This window comes from Budorcas taxicolor, chromosome 2 (assembly GCF_023091745.1).
Source record: "Budorcas taxicolor isolate Tak-1 chromosome 2, Takin1.1, whole genome shotgun sequence".
NCBI classification, from domain to species: domain Eukaryota; kingdom Metazoa; phylum Chordata; class Mammalia; order Artiodactyla; family Bovidae; genus Budorcas; species Budorcas taxicolor.
Window position 1 is genome coordinate 74,859,560 of NC_068911.1, and position 25,014 is coordinate 74,884,573.

At 35.6% G+C, this 25,014-nt stretch overlaps 1 protein-coding gene across 1 annotated transcript; it reads left to right on the forward strand.

Annotated features, from left to right (window-relative positions):
• The first annotated feature begins 1,779 nt into the window (after positions 1 to 1,779).
• Positions 1,780 to 24,478, forward strand: GALNT3 (polypeptide N-acetylgalactosaminyltransferase 3). Its single transcript, XM_052635520.1, has 10 exons — positions 1,780 to 2,294; positions 6,059 to 6,231; positions 11,277 to 11,426; positions 13,611 to 13,845; positions 14,327 to 14,444; positions 15,857 to 16,057; positions 18,092 to 18,223; positions 18,425 to 18,526; positions 23,481 to 23,633; positions 24,356 to 24,478. Exons 1-10 carry the CDS (start codon positions 1,780 to 1,782, stop codon positions 24,476 to 24,478), a joined length of 1,902 nt encoding a protein of 633 aa, XP_052491480.1.
• Positions 24,479 to 25,014: the final 536 nt, after the last annotated feature.

Here is a 25,014-nt window from a genome sequence, read left to right on the forward strand (position 1 = left end):
CTAGCACAACATTTGATAGAGTAAAAATGACATAACCACAGTTGGGTGGTTCTGAAACTCCTTATATCTTAAAGTGATGTTAAAAGCTTAAGAAAGAAAGAAAGTGAAGTCGCTCAGTCGTATCTGACTCTTTGCGACCCCACAGACTGTAGCCTACCAGGCTCCTCTGTCCATGGGATTTTCCAGGCAATAGTAGTGGAGTGGATTGCCATTTCCTTCTCCAGGGTATCTTCCCAACCCAGGGCTCGAACCCGGGTCTCCCGCATTGTAGACAGACGCTTTAACCTCTGAGCCACCAGGGAAGTCAAAAGCTTAAGAGATCATTTTAATTTTTACATGATACCATTGAAGCAACCAAGCTGAGAAATATTGGAATCTCAGTTTTATGGGCAATAAACATCATAACTGAGGTATCTTTTGGAACCAAAGTGTCCATTCTATACTGAAAACTTATAGAGCAGTCCAACTAGAAACAGTATATCGAACTAAGTTTGCAGGTTCTGCCTATTTTGTTTATCCAGCTTAAAATTTCTTGTTAAAGACTGGAAAATCCATCTTAGAACTTGGTTTTCTTATTTTAAATCTAGTGATAACTTTGGAAAAGAATTTAATTAAATCAAGTGCTAGCTTTTACTTCTATAGATGACATTTTCCTTAAAATATGTTTAGGATTAGGGAGCACTGGCATTTTCCTTGCCCCTTTGCCCCTGCTAATTACTTGGCTGACTATAATGGTGCATAGTGTATAATCACGTACTGAACCCTTCACATTACATTTTTTTAAGCATTGTGAAGAAAGTCCATCTTCACTGTGATTCAGGCTGTAGTCAGTGGTCTCTTTTACATTTTGTTTCTTCTGCTTCTGGTGGCCTGTATTAGGATTTGATAAACATATTGCTTTGTTCTTAGGATCGTCTACAAGCAGGATTTTATCACACCAAATACTGGTTGTATAATTCAATGATCTCTATCGCCTCTTTAGAGACACTTCAAATGAAACTTACTGCCTTTTTTTTTTTTTTTTTTTTGGCTACTAGATTTTGTGTTTGTGTGAGCTATGAAAAATAGCCATTATAATAACAGTATCTTAATTTTCCAGTCTTTATTGGTTATGTCAAATTCACAAGCACTATCGGGTTCGCAAATTTGGGAGGATGCTGGTTTACTTGGTGGTGAAGTTGCTTTATTATTTTAATTGATTTAGTTGAACTTTAGATTGTTGGTGAACGTCTTAAAAACCACTATTTTAGATGTGTATCTGACAGTACCTGTCAGTGTACTTTTGTTTTCTTCTGGATTACCCCTTCCTTTACAATCAGTTTAATGAAGTCCTTTGGCCTTTTGGTTATTGAACTAAAATTCTTTTTAAACTCAAAATATATTTATAAAACCTATACATATTATATGGTAGATAGTAGCCAGAGTTAACACATAATGTATTTTTTACTGGAGAGAAATCTCTAATATTTTATAACCCCAATAGATTATAGTTAACGATAGCAATTGTCTCCCCAAAGTATAATTTTTTGAGGCCAAGATACCTTTGACTATTATTAACCATAAGAGTATATTGTTTACAGCTTATGTTCAGTTGTTGTCTGAGTGAGTGAAGTGAACCATGCCTATAGGAATGAATAGCTACTAATACCATCTATCATTTCTGTTTACAGGTATTACAATTTAAGGAAACCTTCTTGCCAGCAAATCTATGATAAAAAATATACATAACAGAGGAAACTGTAACTATTATTTGTCAAGTGACAAGCTTTTCATATCAGAATGGCTCACCTAAAACGATTAGTGAAACTACATCTTAAAAGACATTATCATAAAAAATTCTGGAAGCTTGGTGCAGTAGTTTTTTTCTTTATAATATTTTTGATTTTAATGCAAAGAGAAGTAAGTGTTCAGTATTCCAAAGAGGAATCAAGGATGGAAAGAAACATGAAAAACAAAAACAAGATGTTTGATTTAATGATAGAAGCTGTAAACAATATTAAAGATGCCATGCCAAAAATGCAAATAGGAGCCCCTGTCAGGCAAAACATTGACGCTGGTGAGAGACCCTGTTTGCAAGGATATTATACAGCAGCCGAATTGAAACCTGTTCTTGACCGCCCACCTCAGGATTCTAACGCACCTGGTGCTTCTGGTAAAGCATTCAAAACAACCAATTTAAGTGCTGAAGAGCAGAAGGAAAAAGAACGCGGAGAAGCAAAACACTGTTTTAATGCTTTTGCAAGTGACAGGATTTCTTTACACCGAGATCTTGGACCAGACACTCGACCTCCTGAGTATGTTGAAGCATATTAATTGTTTAGTATTTATCTCGAGGGTTTGCCTGGAAGGGGCGTTAGTTAAGGTGATACTTGTTCTTTAGCCACTTTGAAGCAAAGAATTAGCAAATACCAATTGTTTAATCTGTTTCAGTGATTTTTTGCTTATTATTATTGAGGGTAGATTTCTGTATCTATGATTGGTGAGGCATTGCATACATGAAAAATTACCATCTTAGAAATTAGGAAACAGAATTCTAGATCTGACCTCTATAGAAACACAAGGAAATCCTTTATTCTTAAAAGCTTTAGTTTTCTCATCTATTAAGCAGGAAATATGGGGTGGATTTTATGGGAAATGTGGGAGGTAGAAGAGTTATTTCTGTTCTTCTCTGTGTTGCTATAGAATAGAAATATTAAAAATGTGCCAAGATTTTGGAGCTATTAGATAATGATACTTTATGAGCTAAATCACAGACTCTGTGGCTACTTTTAGTGCTATAATTATATTTCAGAATGCCCTGTGTTTTGTAACCTTTCTTTTAAGAGCCAATATTGTCATTATTACTAATTCAACTGCAATTCTTTCTCTGGGGTATCGTTGAACAAGTTCTTGTATTTATTGAGTTTTCTCCCTTTAGCTTCTGAAAGGCCAGAATTGCTTTTTATTGTTACTTTGTTTACATGTTTATCTCAAATATATTTTGCTTAACATTCCCCCACCCCAGATTCTTCTGTGCTGACTCTTTGTTCTTAGTTAACTGTTTTGTTATCTTTGAGGTAGTATTCAAATACTCTATTTGAACTGAAATGGTGAAAACGAATTTTAGCACTTTCAGGAATCTGTAGGTTTGTTAAAAGTGCAAGCTAGACAGACTGTAAACAGTGCCTGCATATTTTGCTTTCTAGTTATAAGAGAATTAAATTTATAAGTGTGGCTGAAGAAATGTACTTTGGTAGACTTAGGTCTATTGCCTTCTTCATATTTTTCTTTGATCTGTTATCATGAATACCTGGTCCAACTATGAGTCCCTCAGTACTGAAGCTGTGTAAATTAGATTTCTGTTGCTCTATTCTAATGTATATGATTCAGGGTTAAATTGCTTATTATTTTAAATGAATGTGTGAAAAAACAAATGAGTGGAAAATATTCTACCTCTTCTAACAGGGCACCGTATAGTTCCTTTTTTATGCTGATAGGTTAAAATGCACTATGGCACTTTACTGATTTTGGAAGAAGTGTTGATTGAAAAGTAATCCCCATCACAAATCAAGAAGCATGCTTTTTGTTCTTTGACATGACAAAATGAGCCTAAGATAAGCCTTTTCCCCAATATAGCATTGAGAATCTATAGTAATATACGATAATGTTAATCAATAAGTAAGTGCAAAATAGCTAAACAGACAAAGAAACTTTTTTTGGACAGTAGTGCATACTTAGAACTGTGAAGAGTTGAAGATTGAATATTTCCATAGTTTTAACTTATGTCAGCAATAAAAACATTTTCTGAAGAATTGCTAACCTTTTATATGCTCATTAGAAATATGGATCTAGTTTCTCCCAAAGCCAGATGGTCTTGTGACTGATAACTTAAGCACATTTCTATATGCCAACTTTTTCAAATGGTTTGACTGGGAATCTGTAATTACTTTGGCAAGTTATTTTAATTTCACTACTTTAAATGACATGTGAAACAACTTTTAAAGCATAAATTGAGCATGCTAATTGTTTCAAAATAAATGAGGTTTATGAAATTATATTGTGAAATTTTATTATCACTTGTATTAATGACACTTTTACTTGATATTAGTACTTATCAGTTAGGCAAATAAACCCTAGTTTAAACTGAAAGTCTTATGAGATTAAAGAAATAACATTTCACTAGTGTGAATTTTTGTAAAGTTTCCTACTTTAAATCTTCAAAAACTTTTTATATTTCTTAACTAATACTATATTAGTCACATGGCAAATAAATATAGGGAATTTTGTTTTAATCTCAAATCTTCCTCCCCCAAATGCTTATAAGACAACAAATAAGGTTTTCTCTTTTCTTAAAAAAATACTATAGTATGAAGTTTTTCATAATTTTTACTTATACTTTGTTGTTTTATAAAACTTCATGTATTAAAAATACAAACTTATATTTCGCTGTTTGTTTCTGTGTAATTTTAACTCAAGGATAGATAAATTGGTTGGTTGTATTTGGACTTTATTTTTAATGAGTAGATGAGTAGTTTATCCAAAATTCACTTTAGAACAAGTTGTTTTCATCTACCAGTGCAGATGAATGCTATTATTTTCTTCTGGCTATATGCTTCACGACAGTCCTAGAGAGAAAAATCAATTTCATGCAGAACCTTCCTCCCCTTTTCCTACTCAGTGGTATTGACACCCTCTCAATAGTTTACCCCTAATCTAATTCCTTCATCACTACAAATATTTCAACCTAAAGATCTCTCAGAAGAGGATCTGAAACACATTCATACTGATGTATGGCTATAAGAGTAGTAATTAGTGAGAGTTTGTAGAATATCTCTTTTAGGGTGGCTGCTTTCCCAGGCCTCTAGTACCATTGTGGGGGCTCTGGTTGTTCCATCGGCCCTGGCAGAGCAACGAAAGTGTGCTGGGCTCTTATCTCCACGAGTGACAGTGATTTATTTCCCTACCTTTCGATTTGACCAGCACTGTTTGATTGTTCACACACTATTTATAGTGGTATTTGACTGTGTGGGAGGATTTCATAGTCCATTTTCCAAAAGTGTACAACCGTTTATGGTTATCAAAGATCCAGTTGTTTTAATCTTTACCATAAACCACACATATTTTATGTCCCAGGTTCACTCTGTCTGATTTTACTGTGTTTTGAGGCCTCCCCTATATGTTATTTCGTTTGATCCTCACCTCACCTCAGCTGAGGAGGGACTGTGGTCATCTCTAGTCTCAAAGGCTGGAGATTGTACAGACCCACCCACATCCCAGTGGGTTCAGATGAAGATTATTTTCCTTGAGGGTGACATTGCTATAAAAGTGAATTCAAGATCTATTTATAACTAATGTTTTTTAGCAAATGAGTAGGATCACTAATCAGTCATAAGCCACCTAGGATCTCTCTCCTTACTGGAGCAAAATCTTTAACACAGCAAGTCATGTGATATATGGTAGGTACTTAACAACTTTTTGCCTCTGATGATCATTATAAGAAATTAGGCTTTGTGGAAAGTGAATTTTTTTCCTCTTTTGGTTCAGGTATAGGTTAAGGAAATTGATTAAACAGAAAATATTACATACTTAGCAAATATCTAAGATAATCTCTACAAAGATGAGTATTAATTTAATAAAGTTGCATTGTTAAAAATTGCAAATATTAAGAGAAAGGCATCATTTCTACGATGAAAGAAAAAAAATTTTTTTTTTTTAATTTGAGCAGTTACACTTATTTGCCATTTTGCAGTTTGGCTCACTTCTAGGTTTATTTTTCTTATCTAAAATGTTATTTATATTTAAAGTTATATTGTTGAGAAAGCTTACAAGAGCACGTTTTAATCCATGACATGTGATCAGTATCAGTGGACATGACCTCTAGGTGAGTGGTCTATTTGTAAAACTTTTGTTTCAATCTGTTTGCCTTTATATAGCATTCAGATCATATGACATAGAAATAAACTATGCACCAGCATTTCTACTGTGTTAAAGATTAAAACAATGATAATTTTAGCAATGGTATAGCTGTGAAATAATGTAATACAATTCATTATCGTTCTTCTACTTTGACTTTTTCTAGATGTATTGAACAAAAATTTAAGCGCTGTCCTCCCCTGCCTACCACCAGTGTCATAATAGTTTTTCATAATGAAGCGTGGTCCACGCTGCTTAGAACTGTCTACAGTGTGCTATATTCTTCACCTGCCATACTGCTGAAGGAGATCATTTTGGTGGATGATGCTAGTGTAGATGGTAAGAAAGCACATGCAAATTAGATTATTTCCTGAGTAAATCCATGTGGTGCTGTCCAAAGTCTTTTTGGTTGTATTTACGCTCTGTATGCCACTTCAGAGCCTGAATATAGTGTCTCGAATGCTGTGTATGCTGGGTAGAAGGAGAATCCAAGGATGTCCATATTCAGATATTTTGGAGTTTATAAGTGTGTGAAACGCCGTTATTTATAGTTTCGTAGTCCTCAGTGTGAGAATTTTTCCTTTAAAAGACATGATTAGGAGCACATACTTAAGCCTTGAGTCAGGCTGGCTTGGTTTGAATACCATTTCTGGTCGTAACAAGCTATGCAACTTGGGCAAGTTATTCAACCCTCTTATACTCAGTTTTTCTGTCTGTAAAATGGGGAAAATGTCATATTTCATCAAATTTATTGTAAGATACATTATTAGTTTATGTATCATTAGAAAAAAAGACCCTTACAGTCAACTAAACTAACATATCATTGATTATAAAAAGTATATAATTGTATGGTTTAGAATTGAAGAAATATATTAGTATATAACTCCTAAGTGAAGTGAAGTGAAGTGAAGTTGCTCAGTCATGTCTGACTCTTTGCAACCCCATGGACTGTAGCCCACCAGGCTCCTCAGTCCATGGAATTTTCCAGGCAAGATTACCGGAGTGGGTTGCTATTTCCTTCTCCAGGGGATCTTCCCAACCCAGGGATCCAACCCAGGTCTCCCACACAGCAGGCAGACACTTTACCGTGTGAGCCACCAGGGAGATCCGAAAGTGAAGTCACTCAGTCGTGCCCGACTCTTTGCGACCCCATGGACTGTAGCCTACCAGGCTCCTCCCTCCATGGGATTCTCCAGGCAAGACTACTGGAGTGGGTTGCCATTTCCTTCTCCAGGGGATCTCCCAACCCAGGGATCCAACGCTGGTCTCCTGCATTCCAGGCAGACACTTTAACCTCTGAGCCACCAGGGAAGTCAGCATATATAACTCCTAGGGTTGTTTTAAAGATTAGATGAATTAATATAAATAATATATTAATAAATAATATAAAAGAGTAGTTAAAAATTACTGAGGAGTTACCACATCCTGTTTTATTTTTGGTTCTTTTAAATATTCTAATACCACTTACAAAGCTAGATAAAATCGTTAATGAATTTTCACTTCAGTTTACAAGTCAATAGTCAGTTGCTAAGTTACACATTGTCAGTTGGACTCACAGGATAATTGGACAAATACTCTAATTTGCTGTATTTTCAAACATCACAAATATTTTGGGTATCAAACAGGTACAGATTATTTCAATGAATGCAAAATTTATTCCTGAATGAGCCCAAGTTTGGAACTAGATTTCTTAAACTCAAATTCCAGCTTTTTGGAAACACTAGTGAGCAGTTTCCTTATCTGTGAAATGATGATGACATTCTTCCATCAAATTCAAGCACCAAGTAAATCATTACTTTATAGGGCTTACCCTGGTGGCGCAGATGGTAAAGAATCTGCCTGCAATTCAGGAGGCCTGGATTTGACCCCTGGGTTGGGAAGATCCCCTGGAGAAAGGAATGGTTACCCACCCACTCCAGTATTCTTGCCTGGAGAACTCAATGGATAGAGGAGCCTGGTGGGCTACAGTCCGTGGTGTTGAAGAGTTGGACATGACTGAGCCACGAACACTTTCACTTTTTTTTTTCCATTGCTATAGACCATGAGGGGGAAAAAAGTTGCCTATTATGTCATATGTCATCAATTAATTATAGGATATATCCAGATTTTAGACATGATAGTAAGTGAACAAAGCACAAAATTATTAACTTGTTTTATTTAAATATTTCTACATACAATTCTAGACATCCCTATGGTTTCAAAATAAAATAGCCCAAGTGAATAGAGGTTATATGATTGAGCTAAATTAACATCCAGATGGAATAGGATTGCTCCTAATCAGAGATCTTTGACTTAGCTGTAAAACCTATCCACCAAATAGAGAAGCTTTATTATTCAAGTTCCCTAGATTCAAGTTACATTACGTCCAGATTTCTGATTTGAATCTTTAATCCTCTGAGCCAGGTTGCTTCACCATCCGATTGTAATCAGTTGGTTTATTTATTGCTTGATTTGTTCCATATTTTTCTAATTCTTTGTATCTATTTGGACCAAAGTCCAAGGATTTTAAAGTGATATCTGATTAAGTTCTCTTGTGTGTTTTATGTAAAAAAAAGAAAAACCCAGAACTTTATTTTAGAAATCTTTTGCTTTGGTTTCTTGAGCTCTTTTCTCAGATAATTTTTATTTTGTTGATTTTTAAAGAAGTGGGACAACAGGGACACAATAAGGCTACATCTAGCAAGTCTTCAGTTGAAAGTAACATATTATTTAATTGCACAGCAAGATTAATAGAATGAAAGGAAATCAGAATAAAGGATGATATCCATTTATAATCTTTCTGTTTCAGCCATTTCAATCTTTTCTTTCCTAATCACTATCTAAATAAATATATAATGTTTATATAATTATACCCATGAAAGAAAACCAGTTTTGAAATCTGACATTTTCACATCACATTGTTTTTAGCCTGTTTCTGTTACTTTCAAAACTTACTTTTAATGGCAGTAATGAACCAGACACATTTTGCTTAACCATATAATTTGTGTATGCCTTAGTCTTACTATAACATGATATTGTAATAGATACCCTTGTACTTCTGTTATTTTCCTTTTTTTGAATTATATCTTTAGATTAGTCTGGAATGGCAGGGCTATTTGGTTAAAGTGTCTGAATATATATATATATTCACATATATATTTGTAATTCTTTATAGCAATCAACAATAGATTTGGAAATATTTTCTTGACAAAGGGCTATCTTTGCATAGTAGTGTAATTGTCTTATTGGATTCAGTCAGAGAACTATCCAAGGAGTACCCACTGTGGAAAATGTATCCCTAGTTATTGTAAAGGAGCTTGTGAAGTAGAAACCGTAGTCCCTGACTTCAATTTGCTTGACGGAAAAGCATGAATATGTGGGTTATCAATTAACAGATAGCTAAAACCCAGTGATACCAAACAAGATATAATGAACATTTCCAGAGCATAGACCATGTGCTAGTTTTGTTGTTATTTAGTTGCTAAGTTGTGTCTAACTCTTTGTGACCCCATGGGCTATAGGCCACCAGGCTTCTCTCTGTTCATGGGATTTCCCAGGCAAGAATACTGGAGTGGATTGCCATTTCCTTCTCTAGGGGGTCTTCCTGGCCCGGGGATAAAACCCAGGTCTCCTTCATTGTGGGTGAATTCCTTACTATCTGAGCCACCAGGAGAGCCCAATGTGCTAGGTAGTCCCTGTCTTAAATATTTTATTTGTATAACTAATCTTTCATTGTATCCTCCCAACAATCCCCTATGAGGGTAAATCCTATTATTCTCATTTTATAGGTAAAGAAAGTGAGGTACAGAAAGGTAAAATAACTTGCCTAAGTTCACGTAGCTAAAAATAATGGTGCTATAAATCAGACCCAGGAAATTTGACTTCATGGTTTTGTGTTTTTAAATTCATAAAATCGAGAGTGTGGATGGGGGTTAAATTTAAAAGGCAGGTAAGAATTTACAGGAAATTCAAAAGTTTTGGGTGAATAAAATTTCTTAACTTGTGAACAGTGAGAGGGTTTATTGAAGGAATCTGTAGTGACTCCATTTAAAAAATTGATTCCCATAAAGATATTAGAAATATTTTTATTTTATAAGTTTCTGCTTTGTAAATTTATCATTAAAGCAGAAATATTGATGGTTATTTTTTTTTAAGACAAATTACAATCCTACTTGTCTTTCAGAGAATTAGTTTTGAGGTACTTAGAAGGTGTTGAAAAAGTTAATCTGTTACTCTGAGATAGTAATGTTTAGATAACACTTACTTTTCCCCAAATGTTATTCCTGGACTCTTCCCTCCTTCATGAATGTTTAAGCTTTAAATAAGCAACTATCCTTTCTGCACCACAGGAGAATTAAAAAATATGCATAATTACAGATAAAGTCAAAGTCACCTTCAATTGCTTCTGAAATCTGGCAGAAGCAAACATCTACCCAGGAGGCTTGCTGGCATTCTCAATATTCCCAAGTCTTTTTGAGTCTGGGTGATGGCCCAAGAAGGCCACGTGAAGAACTACATGATATATTCAACGAAGAATCAAGCATTTAATGTGAAAAAACAGGCCTAAGCAGTTGTTTAAAAATATGGACAACACTTGAGTAACTTGACTGACATTTGTTCCTTTTACCTATTATTTTAACTCTTGCTTAGTATGTATGTCATCCAAATAGGAATACTGAGATCTTAAATTACACACCCATAACTCAGATTTTCCCTGCTTATAACCTCATTACTGATTTGCATGCCCTTTTCTTCCTTCATATTTTTATTGGAAAAAATCTGTGTCAGGAGACTCTAGAGCTTTCAAAATTTTTTTGCTGACTCTTTGTAGAAATATTCCCAAACTACTGTAGCCCTGCATTTTTCTACTTGTATTTTTCTCAAGATTTTGGTCTTAAAGTTATTTTGACCACTGGCTAAATGTCAGAGAATTTTTTTTTGAGACTTCACATTTTTCTATAAATTTCCAGATTTAAATACCAATTTAAAAAAGAATTAAAAAAATTTTAAAATGAGAATCAAATATCTTTTTGGCCAAATTCAGTTTCTTTCTTTCCTTTGTCTCTTTTCTCTGGCCTCTAAATGAGTGTTCTTAACTCCTGGGGTCTATTCCATTTGAAGTCTCTCACTCCTCCCAAACACATTGTATTTACTGACATGACATGGACAGGATGACTGTGTGTTATAATGTCATACATTATAATCATCCAAAAGTTAAGATTTGTATATGTAATTTTTTCAGTAGAGTTAAGGATATAATATTTTTAATCTTAAGAGGTGGATGTGTACAACTGTTAAGATTATACACATAGAGGGATCATTGCCTTGTGCTTTCTTTGTTAGCTTTCATGTTACATGTAAAATAAACTTAGAAATGAGTTAATCTTGATTTTTTTCTTTTACAGAGTACTTGCATGATAAACTAGAGGAATATATAAAACAATTTTCTATTGTAAAAATAGTCAGACAAAAAGAGAGAAAAGGTCTGATCACTGCAAGGTTGCTAGGAGCAACAGTAGCAACAGCCGAAACGCTCACATTTTTAGATGCGCACTGTAAGTATGCGTAGAGAAACACAGTTGTAACATTTTCCCTCTCCCTCCCTCTAATTCAAAAGGTAAGGAAACCTTTTCTTTAAATGTCTAATAGCATTTTCTTCCAACTGGTGGTTATAGCAATGATAGCGCAAGCAGATTATAGCTCTGGGTAGGAAATTCCTTTCACTTATTTAAAGATCTTACCTCCTTTGTATTTGAGGTTCTTTAACTTTATGTCTTCCAGTGACCAGCTTCCCCAGTGAGTTATCCATGCCTGGGACAGTTTTTCAGATGCTTGTTTTGTATTTTTAAAACAAGTGTTTTTCCTTATTATTCTTGAATATTGCACTTTAAAGTGAGTGAAAGTTTTGCTTGTGTGTGTGGTCAACTCTATCATAAACTTTGTCCCAGTCCTCACACTTTTACTTTTTATATTTCAGTTTTTTTCTTTCCCCTTCAAAGATTCATAAAGTCCTTCTTGTGCCAACTGAGAGGTGTTCCTTCATAGCTTCCTGTGTGTTTTCCATGAATGTTGTTAATTTTTGTTTGTTTTCGTTGCTGTTGGATTTTTTTCTTTGTATTTTAATTTTTCCTCAAGCGTGAATGATTGTAAATATGGTACTTGAAGACTATTTTTAGAGTCAATGTCTAATGTTCACCATTCGTATTATTCAAATGTCACATAGTCCCTCAAGCGCCAAGCTTCCTGAGTTTTACTCTTTGTATGAGTGTTTAGCTTTGGATTGGCCAGCCCTCGGGTGCTCTTTGACCAAGCAAATGGTTTTGAGCACACACTAATTGTTACAGAAGGGCTTTTGGATTTCCTTGAGTCTGTTTAGAGCTTTCACATCCGGTATTCTCTCAATACTAGGCATGGTATTCTCTCAATACCAGGCATTTAAGCGAAGTCTAAAAGTAATCCAAGAGAGGTGTTTTCAAAAGGAAATGGCCCCTTCTCCAGTATTCCTTCTTCTGTTCCAAAATCACAGTAATAGCAGACTGGGCATTCTTCCCCTCCAGGCAGATTTGTGTGAGGGTCCTCCTGGGCCATGACTGCCGATGGCTGGATGATGAAAAGTCCTGAGGAGGACTGCACATGCCACATCTCCTGAAGTCTGAGAGTGATGTGAGAGCCTGGCCTGGGGCCAGAATCCGACCTTTTGTGCCACTCCTTCATCCCCTTTCGTTAGTGCTGAGTTGGTTTGAATGGTTCTTTTCCAGTTGCTAAAATCAGAATGTTCTGATTCCTTTACTTATTTTCTCCTACAACCTTGTCAGAGAAATGAAGATTTCCGTTTCTATACCTTACTCAGGGAGACAAGTTTAAGTAAATCAGAATATTTTTGGAGCTAGGTGGTACGAAAAAGTCACCCTTGATTCATAGTCCATTTTAAAGAGAAATACACAGTGTGAAACTTAAATATATCAGTATTATTTTACTTCCATTCTAAGTTAAAAAAAATGTCACTCCCTCCCCACCAAAATCACTTTTTCAGTTCAGTTCAGTCTCTCGGTCGTGTCCGACTCCTTGCGACCCCATGAATTGCAGCACGCCAGGCCTCCCTGTCCATCACCAACTCCTGGAGTTCACTCAGATTCACATCCATCGAGTCAGTGATGCCATCCAGCCATCTCATCCTCTGTCGTCCCCTTCTCCTGCCCCCAATCCCTCCCAGCATCAAAGTCTTTTCCAATGAGTCAACTCTCTGCATGAGGTGGCCAAAGTACTGGAGTTTCAGTTTCAGCATCATTCCTTCCAAAGAAATCCCAGGGCTGATCTCCTTCAGAATGGACTGGTTGGATCTCCTTACAGTCCAAGGGACTCTCAAGAGTCTTCTCCAACACCACAGTTCAAAAGCATCAATTCTTCGTCGCTCAGCCTTCTTCACAGTCCAACTCTCACATCCATACATGACTACTGGAAAAACCATAGCCTTGACTAGATGGACCTTAGTCGGCAAAGTAATGTCTCTCTTTAGCTATGCTTAATCTTGCCTGTTTTTTTTTTTTTTTCCATCCTACCCTTATCTCATTACAAGAAACCTTTAAGAAATCTCCCTTATATAAATGTTCAAAATAATAATAATAATGACTTAGATATTCTCATTTCTCTGCAAACTCTCTTCCAAAATACAAAAAGAAAAAAAAAAAAAAACCTGGAGTGATTTTTTTTTTAGTTAATTAAAGTTGTGTTCTTTCCAGGTGAGTGTTTCTATGGTTGGTTAGAACCTTTGTTGGCCAGAATAGCTGAGAACTACACTGCTGTCGTGAGCCCAGATATTGCATCCATAGATCTGAACACATTTGAATTCAACAAACCTTCTCCTTATGGAAGTAACCATAACCGTGGGAATTTTGACTGGAGCCTTTCATTTGGCTGGGAAACACTTCCTGATCATGAGAAACAAAGAAGGAAGGATGAGACGTATCCAATCAAGTAAGACGATTGTTCTCAAAGTCTTATATATAGTCAGTTGTTTGAATGTCTATGCATTCTTTGTATTTTTTACAGTAATTTCCACCAAGGTGATTCACAGTAACAAAAACGAAGAATATTCTGTATGGAAGGAATAAAAAAGTACTTTATTTATGGACTTGCTTATACACAATGTTACCTAGTAGGAAGTAAAATTAAGTGAGCTCTAACTATGTCTTCCTTATAATCATTACTTAAGAATCTTTAAGTTTAGTTAAAAGACAAAATAATTTTGCTCTGCTAGGGAAGGATACTTACCATAGTTCCTCCCCATCCCCCAGAACTTGACTTTGAAGATTGCATTTTTAGTTTTTATTAATCTGTATAAAGCCTTGAAATTGTGATCTCTCTTTATTTGTAAATTTAATTCAGTTGCTCTTAAAGTAGTTCTTTTTTTCTTATTTGGTTGTATAACAAAGTTTGACAATGGATTATTTTTCAGAACACCCACTTTTGCAGGAGGCCTTTTTTCCATATCAAAAGACTATTTTGAATATATTGGAACTTATGATGAAGAAATGGAAATTTGGGGAGGTGAAAATATAGAAATGTCTTTCAGAGTAAGTTTATAAATATAGTTCACATACTAAACAATAGAACATATATTTCTAGTTGGCTGATATAGATTGTCATAGATGTATGTAGTCTTTATTTTTTGTGCTTTCTTAAATTGTTAGAAATTTTAGAATCAACATATTTTCTTTTAAAATGTAGCTTAATATATTTATTCATAGCTGCCAGTATAACAAGAGGAATCAGTTAAATGCTTGTGTCCAGTCACTAACACCAATTAATGCACTTGTAGCTACTGAATTCCAGCCAAGATAAATATAATTAAATCTAGTGCTTCAGGAAATTGGTTGACTATCAAGGGAGTCAGAATGGAAAAACATTTACATATAATTTTAAAGAACATTGAATTTAACTCTTTGGATTAAATGAGCTTTTTTTCTGTACATATTAAAAGTTAATATGAGAAATAAAGGTTTTAGATCTCTACATGTATGTATTTGATTTCATGAGTTCATCTTCTTCAATAGCTTTGTCATTCAGTTCTCATCACTTAGGCTGGAATGTAGTAGAAAAAGAACTGAACTAACAGTTGGAAGTTTTAAGTTTTGGCTCTGGTTTCATCATATAATGGCAATGATTATCTTAGCCAAGTTTGAGCGGCCTAAGGGCAGGGGTCTTGTTTTATTCATTTGAGTATTCCCAGCCCCCAGCACATGTTGAATCTCAAGCATAGTTGAACTGAACATATCACTAAGCTTTCTCACTTGCTTAAAAGAGAGAATGTGATCACTGACCTAATATTAGCACATACTATTAAACATGATTTTTCATTTATGGCAGAACAGATTGTCAAGACATCTAAGTGAGCAGGTACTGATTTAGCAATTTGCCATTTTATTTAGAGTTAAAGCAAATAAGTTTTTTTGACCCTCTTAAATGGCATGATATTTTTGAATATATATAATGACAAAGTTTAATAGGTTGTGTTTTAGAAAAATGACTGTCTGGAATCGTTTTCTTGATCACAAAATTGAATGTATAAGAGGTAGAGTTTGGGCCCACTTACTCCAAATCTGCTGTGGAAGTCAAATGCAGAAGAGCCATTGGTCTTCTGTGAATACTAGAGAACTTGCATAATTTTTGACCAAAAAAAAAAAAAAAAAGAAATTTCAGAATTTATTTTTATGAGCGATCTGAAATCACTATTCTGTTGAGGTAATTTCTGAAAATATGTTTACTTTTTTTGTCTCTAGTGTCTGTACTGCCTAATGATAGTTCTTTAAGAGCTTAAGTTGAATTGGCAGGGAACAGAGAAAGCTGTAAAGAGAGAGAACAGAGAAAGCTGTTTGTAAAGCTGTAATAAATCTCATTTTTATTAGTATCTTAAAGGTGAACTTAAAAGCAACACTTTGATTTTCCTAAAATACTGTAAATTTAAACAAATATCATTAATTATCAGGTATGGCAATGTGGTGGGCAGTTGGAGATTATGCCTTGCTCTGTTGTTGGACATGTTTTTCGCAGCAAAAGCCCTCATACCTTCCCAAAAGGCACTCAGGTGATTGCTCGCAACCAAGTTCGCCTTGCAGAAGTCTGGATGGATGAATACAAGGAAATATTTTATAGGAGAAACACAGATGCAGCAAAAATTGTTAAACAAGTAAGTTAGAACTAACAATTAACAGTAAAAATCCACAGCAAGTTCACATGTCCTGGGACTTGTTTGAGCCAACTCAAGTATAAAACATTTTTTAGGAAAGTATTTTTGAAGCTGGTCTTTTTAACTCAAAAATATATAACTAACTGATGCCAGTTTTCTCTCTCTATTCTCTTTTTTTTTTAAAGTCAAGTAAACTGAATTTAAAACCTGAGGCAATATACAGCAGAAACCAATGCAATATTGTAAAGCAATTTCTTCCAATTAAAAATAAATAATTTTTTAAATTGAGGCATTCTATTTGATGTTACTTTTTTTTTTAACATGAAAGATATTTAGTTTTTGTGACTGCTTTGGTTCAATATTTTACTTAATGAAAATAAGATTAAGTGGAACTGCTTTCAGCTGGTTTTAGGTGATGTGATTAACTCCTGAATCAAGGTGCTAAGTGGCATTTTGAATTAGAGAGACAGTGTCAGATGTGACAGAATGAACCAAGATATCAAGCTTTTTTGTTTCCAGTTCTGGCTCCACTACTTTCCGGAAGGGTGACTTTGGCAAAGCCCCCTGAGACTAGAAAATGGTCATGGTACTTTATAGGGTGATTGGCAGGTTGGCCAGACATGAAGTAATTGCTCCACCACATTTCTTCTCTCTCCTTCCCTGTCTTGGTATAAAATACTTACCTGTCTCCCAAAACAGCTGTGAAATACGTACTAACAAATGCATGGCACTATGGTTGTTATTGACCTGTCCTAGATGAAAGCTCTGTAGAATCATCTTGCTTTAGAATTGAGTCCCAACAGTTTCAATATTGGATGTGGTAACTAAACTAGACAGTTTAAGGACATGCTTTGGTAAATGGCATCCAATTCATTGTAAGAAACCATGCCAGTTTGTAAGGAAGTATATATTGGGATTAAAGGGCATCAACACCTCAGATGTCATAAAGGTCTGGTTACCTCATTTGTCTTTTTCTCTGGTCTCTGGTATCTCCCTATAACATGTCAGTACCAAGCAAAATCAGAGCACTGCTGGACTGGATTGCTAGCCCTTCACCCAGGGCCACCGACACAAATGGGGTAGTTTGTATACTGTATAAGGTACTTGGCTAAGCAGGCGAGTGGATACTACTACAGCTTATGATTTCTTGTCACCCACAAAGTGGCAGGTGACCCAGAAAACCCATTTTTACCTAGGGCAAATAGACCTACATGATAAAATATATAAGCTACCCAGAAATCCTTTAGAGTTTCCTACCTTTTGCTAAGACCCCTGGGTTCAAAACATTGAAGTTGGCACAGAAAATATTTTTGTTAGTTAAACTGATAAGCTAGAGTATTTACTTTTACACATATCTAGGTACTCATAATTTTTCTTTAAAATTTTGCCTATATCAGATACCTTTTCAACTTAGAAGTGCTTTTAAAAAATATTTTCTTATTCCTTTTTAAATAAGATAAAGGGAAATAAAATATAGTTGATTAAAAACTTGACTTTTTCTACTAAAACATTGTTATTGTTAGGATATTATTAGGAAATATTGTTAGGAGTAAGCGGCACCCTTAAAACTAGAAAAAAATATTCCTAAAGTATAAAAATTATTATCTTTGTGGTCTTGACTGGAGAAGAGATATGAATTACACTGTACATTGGCGCTGTTTCTCACATCTCACTTTATAGACCACTCTAGTGTATAAACTAGGATGCATTTCGAATGTCCCCACTACCATTGTTTGCCTTCAGCATTTCATTTAGGACCTCTGTCCCGTGAAAGAGGCTTGTGGCACAAAGGAAGAATACAGTAGCACAAGGTCAGCATTGCAGCCGTCCTTGATTCTCTTTGAAGCCAGAAGTGAGCAGCCAGGCATACTTGTTGCCTGAACGAATGGTGACTAGTTAAATGGCGTATTACATTTTGGCCCAGAATTTTTTTTTTTTTAAAGACCTAAATGTAAATACAAATAATAGCATTTGAAGTACTTCATCAGTGCTGTTTTAATTAAGCATTCCCCTTCACTTCTCATCTTCCTCCAGAAATCATTTGGTGATCTTTCAAAAAGATTTGAAATAAAGCACCGCCTTCAGTGTAAAAATTTTACGTGGTATCTGAATAATATTTATCCAGAAGTGTATGTGCCAGACCTTAATCCTGTTATATCTGGATATGTGAGTATTTTCCTGTTCCTTTTTACTTGGTGTACTCTTTGCCACCAATATTTATGTGGTTCAAGAAAAATTGCTGTAATACTTTCTGGTTTATTGCTTTTGAGATTTTTACGTTAACATTACTTTCAGAAGTTAGTTGAGAAAATATATAAACCACGTAGATTTTTAAAAAAATTTTATAACTTGAAAATTTCCCTTTAGATTAAAAGTGTTGGTCAGCCTCTATGTCTGGATGTTGGAGAGAATAACCAAGGAGGCAAACCACTGATTCTGTACACGTGTCATGGACTTGGGGGAAATCAGGTGAGCACTGCACAAAAAATCCTGCCTTCTCTTTAGTACCTGCAACCACAAGTAAGTTCTTACATGTCTTTCAGAACCCATACATCAATTTCATGTTCAGGTAAACTGGTATGTGAAATACTTTTAGAGTAAGTTAGACAGTTAATATTGAAGTTGCTGGGTACTTTATTTTGATTTTCACTCTACCTCTGGAAACAGTTTGAGGTTGCTTACCCATTCAGTAGAAAGGCAAATGAGAATATAATAGAATAATGCCATCTGAAATAAAAACAAAAACGGGATCTTCTGTGTGAACCTTTAAGGTTGTATGGCTATTAGCATGGTGATTTTGCTAAATTATACATAAAGGCTATACTTAACTGGATTAGACAGCAAATAACATCATGTTCATACTTTTGTGGGCCACAATATTATCTCAACAGATTTTTTCAAAAATATGTATGTTCTTGATTCTCCTTGATTGGTGACATCTTTGCTTGTTACTGCCCTTTTGCTGTTTTACTAATTAAGACTAAAATGTCATATGTCACTATGGATAGAGAACATATTAAAATATTATTTCCAGGTTTTAGCTTCCTTTTCTTGCCTTTTACAAGTTAATTCCCGGAAGATTAGACTCTTTCTCTCCGTTGTTAATTCAACAAATTCACTAAGTGACCCCTGCATACCAGGTACGCTGCTGGGTTCAAGCAATTTAGATTTCAGCTCCTTCAGGAAATTGCTGTTTCAAAACTGGCATTTACAGTCAGGATGGTAAGGTCTGGGATAAAACTTTCAGAGTGCTCTGGGGGTATGGAGGAGGGCATCTGAATTAGGGTGCCCATACATTTGCCTGGGAAAGGTGACATTTGGGGACATTTTTTGAAAGGTACACATAAGAGTTAGTGAAATAGCTGGTGGGAGTGAGAACATTGTCCTAAGGAGAGGAGCTAGTGTGTCTTTTGGGGGAGGGCAGGATTGCAAGTGTTTTGGTATAGAGTCCAAGATGTGCATAGAGGATTTTCATGGTATTATTAATGAATACTCAAGATGCCCTGTGTTAACAGGATGGAACTTTGATGATATCAGTTTTAAGAAGAAAGGGCCAGTTTATCTGCTGGTCCATATACTTCCATGTTTTTTCTACTCAGCCTCAGTTTAATCCAGTTCCAATGCTTACTCATCCAAACCAATCAGTCTGCTTGCTGAAGATAGATGATGCTGATGCCCAAAAGCTATAGGTAGTGAATAGGATCAATTGCTTGATGGTTAGATATAGTTCTGAAATAGGATGGAGATACACACAGATATATACAGACTTACATGTATATACATATACACAGATGTATGAGTATATGTCTTCCTATTTGGAAATTTCCCTACACACCATATTTTAAAAGAAAAAATAATTATACAAATAGTTGCCTTCTTTTGGAAATAACACGGGACTATCCAAGTAAAAATTAGGGTTTGGAGCAATGAGAAATATTTCCTCATTTGTAAAAATCTTACCATTAAATGTGTGTGTGCGTACTCAGTTGTGTCTGGCTGTTTTGCAACCCCATGGACTTTAGCTGCCAGGCTCCTGTATCCATGGAATTTTCCAGGTGAGAATATTGAAGTGGGTTGCCATTTCCTTCTTCAGGGTACCTTCCCAATCTGGTGATCAACCCGCGTCTCTTAAGTCTCCTGCATTGGTAGGCAGGTTCTTTACCACTAAGTGTAAATATTTATAAATTTATTTCAGGCTTTCTATAGCATTACATCTATTTTACCATAAAAATTGAAGATATATTTTATACGATGTTCTGTTTTTCTCCTGTCATTGCCATAAAGATATTTTTATAGTTCTGTCTCTAAAATAATTTTAAATTATAAATATCATGGGGGCATCTTTTAGAAATTTTGGAATGGTTAAATAATTCACATATTCTTTCAACAAGTATTTGTTTGACAGTCTATAATGTAACTCACTCCCTTATAGTAGTGAAGAAGACCAAGTCTTTGTCTCGTGAAGCTTGTATTCTAAAAGGAAAGGAAAAAATAAATATGTAATTTTAGGTATAAATAAAAATAAAATAGGGTAGGGAAATAATGTGTGTGGGGGGCAGTTAGTTATTTTTGGAGGTTCAGGAAGACCTCTTTGAGAAGGTGACCTTAGCCTGGAGGCCTGAAGGAGTTAGGAGAGGAACCGTGTCTTAGGAAGAGAGCATCTTGGCAGAGGGACCCAAAGCCAGCGGCCCAGTGGCAGGTAATGAAGCGGGCACAAAGCCAGTGTGGCTGGAGTAGAGTGGTCCAGGAAAAGAGGGTGGAAAATGAGGTCAGAGACATGGATTAGGGGGCTGGTCGTATAGGACTTTGCTGGCCACATTAAGATCATGGATTTAATCCCAAGTGTGACAGAAGCCAACTGAGGATTTTGAGTGGAAGAATACTATTTCCTGGTTTATATTTTAAGAAGATAACTCTGGCTTCTATTGCCCTGACATGGCCACTGATTTTATTTTGATTTATTTCCTTTAAATGTTATTTTCAGTCAAGCACTGCATTTAAACTAGTTTAGGAATTGTGGTTTCTTGAGTGGTAGATGTTTCTGAGATATCATCTAACTCGGTCATTTCCTCAGGCTTCCTTCTACTCTCTTGACAGATAATGATATTTTTTTGTAGCAGAAAATTCCATTGTAACGGTATTTGAATATGCCAAGTGAAAAATGAGTATTTTGATTACGTGACTAAATTGACTAAATACTGGTGTAGTGCAGAGTGCCGGTTAATCCATTACCACTTTGTTACCCAAGGCCTTGCTTCTTCCCCTTTCTCTTCTTGCGGTTTTGTCCTGGTTCTAAGTTAAAGTCTGTCCAGTGTTCTCAGCTAGCTAATTACATACTCTTTGGCTAAATATCTTCAACTATTTTCCATTCCTTATAACTTCCCTTTTAATGTTTTTAAAAAAAATATTACTAGTGAAGTAAAGTACTGGTCAGCCTTTCTCATCATCTTTGAGGTCCTAAAGTTTATCCTTTTTAAAGCACGGACAGAATGTTGTTTTCCTGATCTAAACCCATTTTCTTTCAATCTGAAGAAAGAAAGTCTTCTTTCTTTCCATTTGAAGAGCTTTCAGTCTCCATCTGAAGAGCTTTCAGTCTCTATCTGAAGAGCTATCAGTTATAAAAAAGACTGATATTATATTTGTAGAAGGAGATAAATTAAGCATGAGGCTAAGGCCAGGGGAACTCAAGATTAATTCAGCTAATGTTTGTGGAGTGCCTACTCTAATACACGTAAAGGGTTTAGAACAGTCCCTGCCTAGCACATAATAAGGGCTCCATAAATATTAGTGCTAAGACTAATTACTTCCCTATTGAAAATCAATTATGTTCACTCATTTTCGCTTTGGAATGTCAACATTATGAAATATTTGATTTATAATGGATGTCATTACTAGATACACTGCCTGACTTTGGGCTACAGTGAAGTCAGCTAGCTACACCATAATTCTAACAGAGTGCTGTAGAAGTTGTCTCTGATGCCTCTGGGAACCCTGAGGAGAGTGTAAGTTTGTGCACAGGACAAGTTCAGGGAAAACTAAAGCAGGAAGGTAATATTGGAGTTGACTTTTGAAGCATCAAAGGGAGTTAACTAGACAGAAAAGCATCCAGGGAGGTGTTCCAGGGAGAGCACCGTAAAGCAAAGTCTTGGAGCTGTGGATACACATGTCCTGCTGTGGTAGGATTGTGTGAAAGGAACAGTGTATAACCGGGACGATGTTTGATGCAAGATTGAAAGTGGAAGATTTCACATACCAGTTAAGAAGTATGGGCTTTATCTTAGCAACAGTAGTGATTCACTTAAGCAGGGAACATAAGGGATCAAATCTACATTACAAAGGACAAACTGGCAGCAAGATTGGATTGTGTTACAGGAGTGGAAGTTGGAGGTACAAGTGGAGGTGTTGCAGCAGAGATTTTGAGTTCCTGAACGAGAAAAATGAGGGTGTGAAAGTAAGGATGGGTAGGATGGTAGCATCTGAGAGGAAGATTCAGAAAGACTAAGGAGCTAGTTAATTGCATATGTGGAGAGAGAGAAGCATCAATAATAGTAACAATAGCTAAAAATGAATTGAATGCTTACCACATCCAGTTACTGGTCTAAGTGTTTTACACATATTAACCCATTTATAGTCATAACCCTATGTGTGCACTTGTGTGCTAAGCAGTTTTAGTCGTGTCCAACTATTTATGACCCTATGGACTGTATAGCCCACCAGACTCCTCTGTCCCTGGGATTCTCCAGGCAAGAATACTTGCCATGCCCTTTCCAGACCCAGAGACAGAACCATGTCTCTTACCTCTCCTGCATTGGCAGGTGAGTTCTTTGCCATTAGCGCCACCTAGGAGCTATTAAATTACCTTTTACAGGCAAGGGAACTGAGGCAGGAAAAACTGCGTCCCCTCCTTTCTTTTTGTCCATGGCATGAGGGTTGCAGGATCTTAATTCCCCAGCCAGGGACTTAACCTGGGCCACTGCAGTGAAAGTGCCTAACCACTGGACCACCAGGGAATTCCACTGGACCATCAGTGAATTCCCAAGAGTACCGTGTTTAAATACTACTAGTTTAAATGAAAGTAGTATTAATTGAGATGAATAAGAGGGAAGGAACACTTGTGGGGAGAAAAAGGAACGATGGGCTTGCTAAAAGATTCCGGGCTCTTTTCTATGGCATACCTGTTCTAGCCTCCGTCCTACCTGATAGCATCCAATTTCTGCCGTGGGGAGGAAGATAGTACCTTCTTAATTAAGTAACTATTGGTGATAGGCTGGAGAAAGTATATAATCTTTTCTGTTCCCCAAACTCAGTTTGTAATTATGATACCTATTGTTCAGTGAGTTGCTGATTTTTTTTTTTTTTCTGACAGTTTTGCAACTGAGGATATAGGGTGCTTTTGTCAATAACAGCATTCTTCCTTTCACAGTACTTTGAATATTCTGCCCAACGTGAAATTCGGCATAACATCCAAAAGGAATTGTGTCTTCATGCTGCACAAGGTGTTGTTCAGCTAAAGGCATGTGCCTACAAAGGTCACAAAACAGTTGCCACTGGAGAACAGATATGGGAGATCCAGAAGGTACCTCAGTGCAGTTAATTCACCCCTTTATATAATTATTCTGAGTAGCCCTGTTGCTTATCTGGGAAAATATACAAAACAGTACATTAATGTTATCCACCAGAATTTCTCTGTCTTTGTGTGTCATTATGTATCTCTACCTTATGTTAAGAAAGAAGGTATCAATGAATTAAATACTCTTAGAGCAGAATGGTTGTAAAATGTCTTAGAGCATGATTTATGCAGATCAACTTTCTGTGGATTATTAATAATAGTTGTCGTATTTATTTTTCTGGAGTTTCTTATAATGTTTCCTGTGACAGTCATACTTTTCATACCTAAACTGATACTTTCCTTCCCAATTTTTGTAGTTTTTCATGAATCTAGATTTGAGGGAATACGTGAAAGGTGGTTTTTTCCCCCCTGTTTTTAAGCATATGTTTTAAAGCTTAGTTAGAATCTTGCAATTCTTACCTGCACATTGTTTTGTGTAATATTAGAACATTTATATAGCACCTTCTTTGAATCAAACATCGGTGGCGTAAGTTGCATTGCCTGCACCAAAAACCAACAAGATTTAATCGGACACGGTAGATCTTAGAAAGATTAAAAGTTAGGAATGGTGTATATTTATTCTGTTAAGTTTACCTTAAGCTTCCATGAGACCTTGACGTGTTTTTTATGTTTCTCAGTTAACTCTGAGTCTTGAAACTTAATGTCTGTTTTATTTCTTTTTATTCTAGGACCAACTTCTATATAATCCATTCTTTAAAATGTGCCTTTCAGCAAGTGGAGAGCATCCAAGCTTAGTGTCATGCAATCCATCAGACTCACTCCAAAAATGGATTTTTAACCAAAATGATTAAGTGTTCCTTAAAATTAAGGAGTTGAAAAAGGAGATATTCTTTCTCATAAAACTGTGACTAGGCATACACTGTAGTTTTTGAAAATTATGCAAAAGCAGCTAATTGTAACTTATTCCAAGTGCATTTTTTTCTTATTTATATCTTAAAATGTCTATGTAGCACTGCTACAGAAATCCCTTAAGTTTCCATTTCAAAGCACAATAACTAGTAATACCAAAGACTATTTTGAAATGTCCAGATGTAGAGGAAGAGAAGTTTACAGTGTGATGAAAATAATTTTTCCAGTAAAGTGATGTTTGTGTGCTTTGTACACTTGAGAATATGCATAGTTACATTCACACACTCACAATTTAAAATATTTCTTCTAGTTTTTTGGGGGGGAGGGAGAAAGATTTGATACTGTATTTTTTTAACATAGAAATGGATCAGTGAAGGTCAAAAGTTGGCCTTTGTGTAAAACCAGGAAATTTTTTATAGATCTAGAATTTATTATATAAAAATGCAGGTAAACATTTTTTTTTTTGCATTTTGTTAAC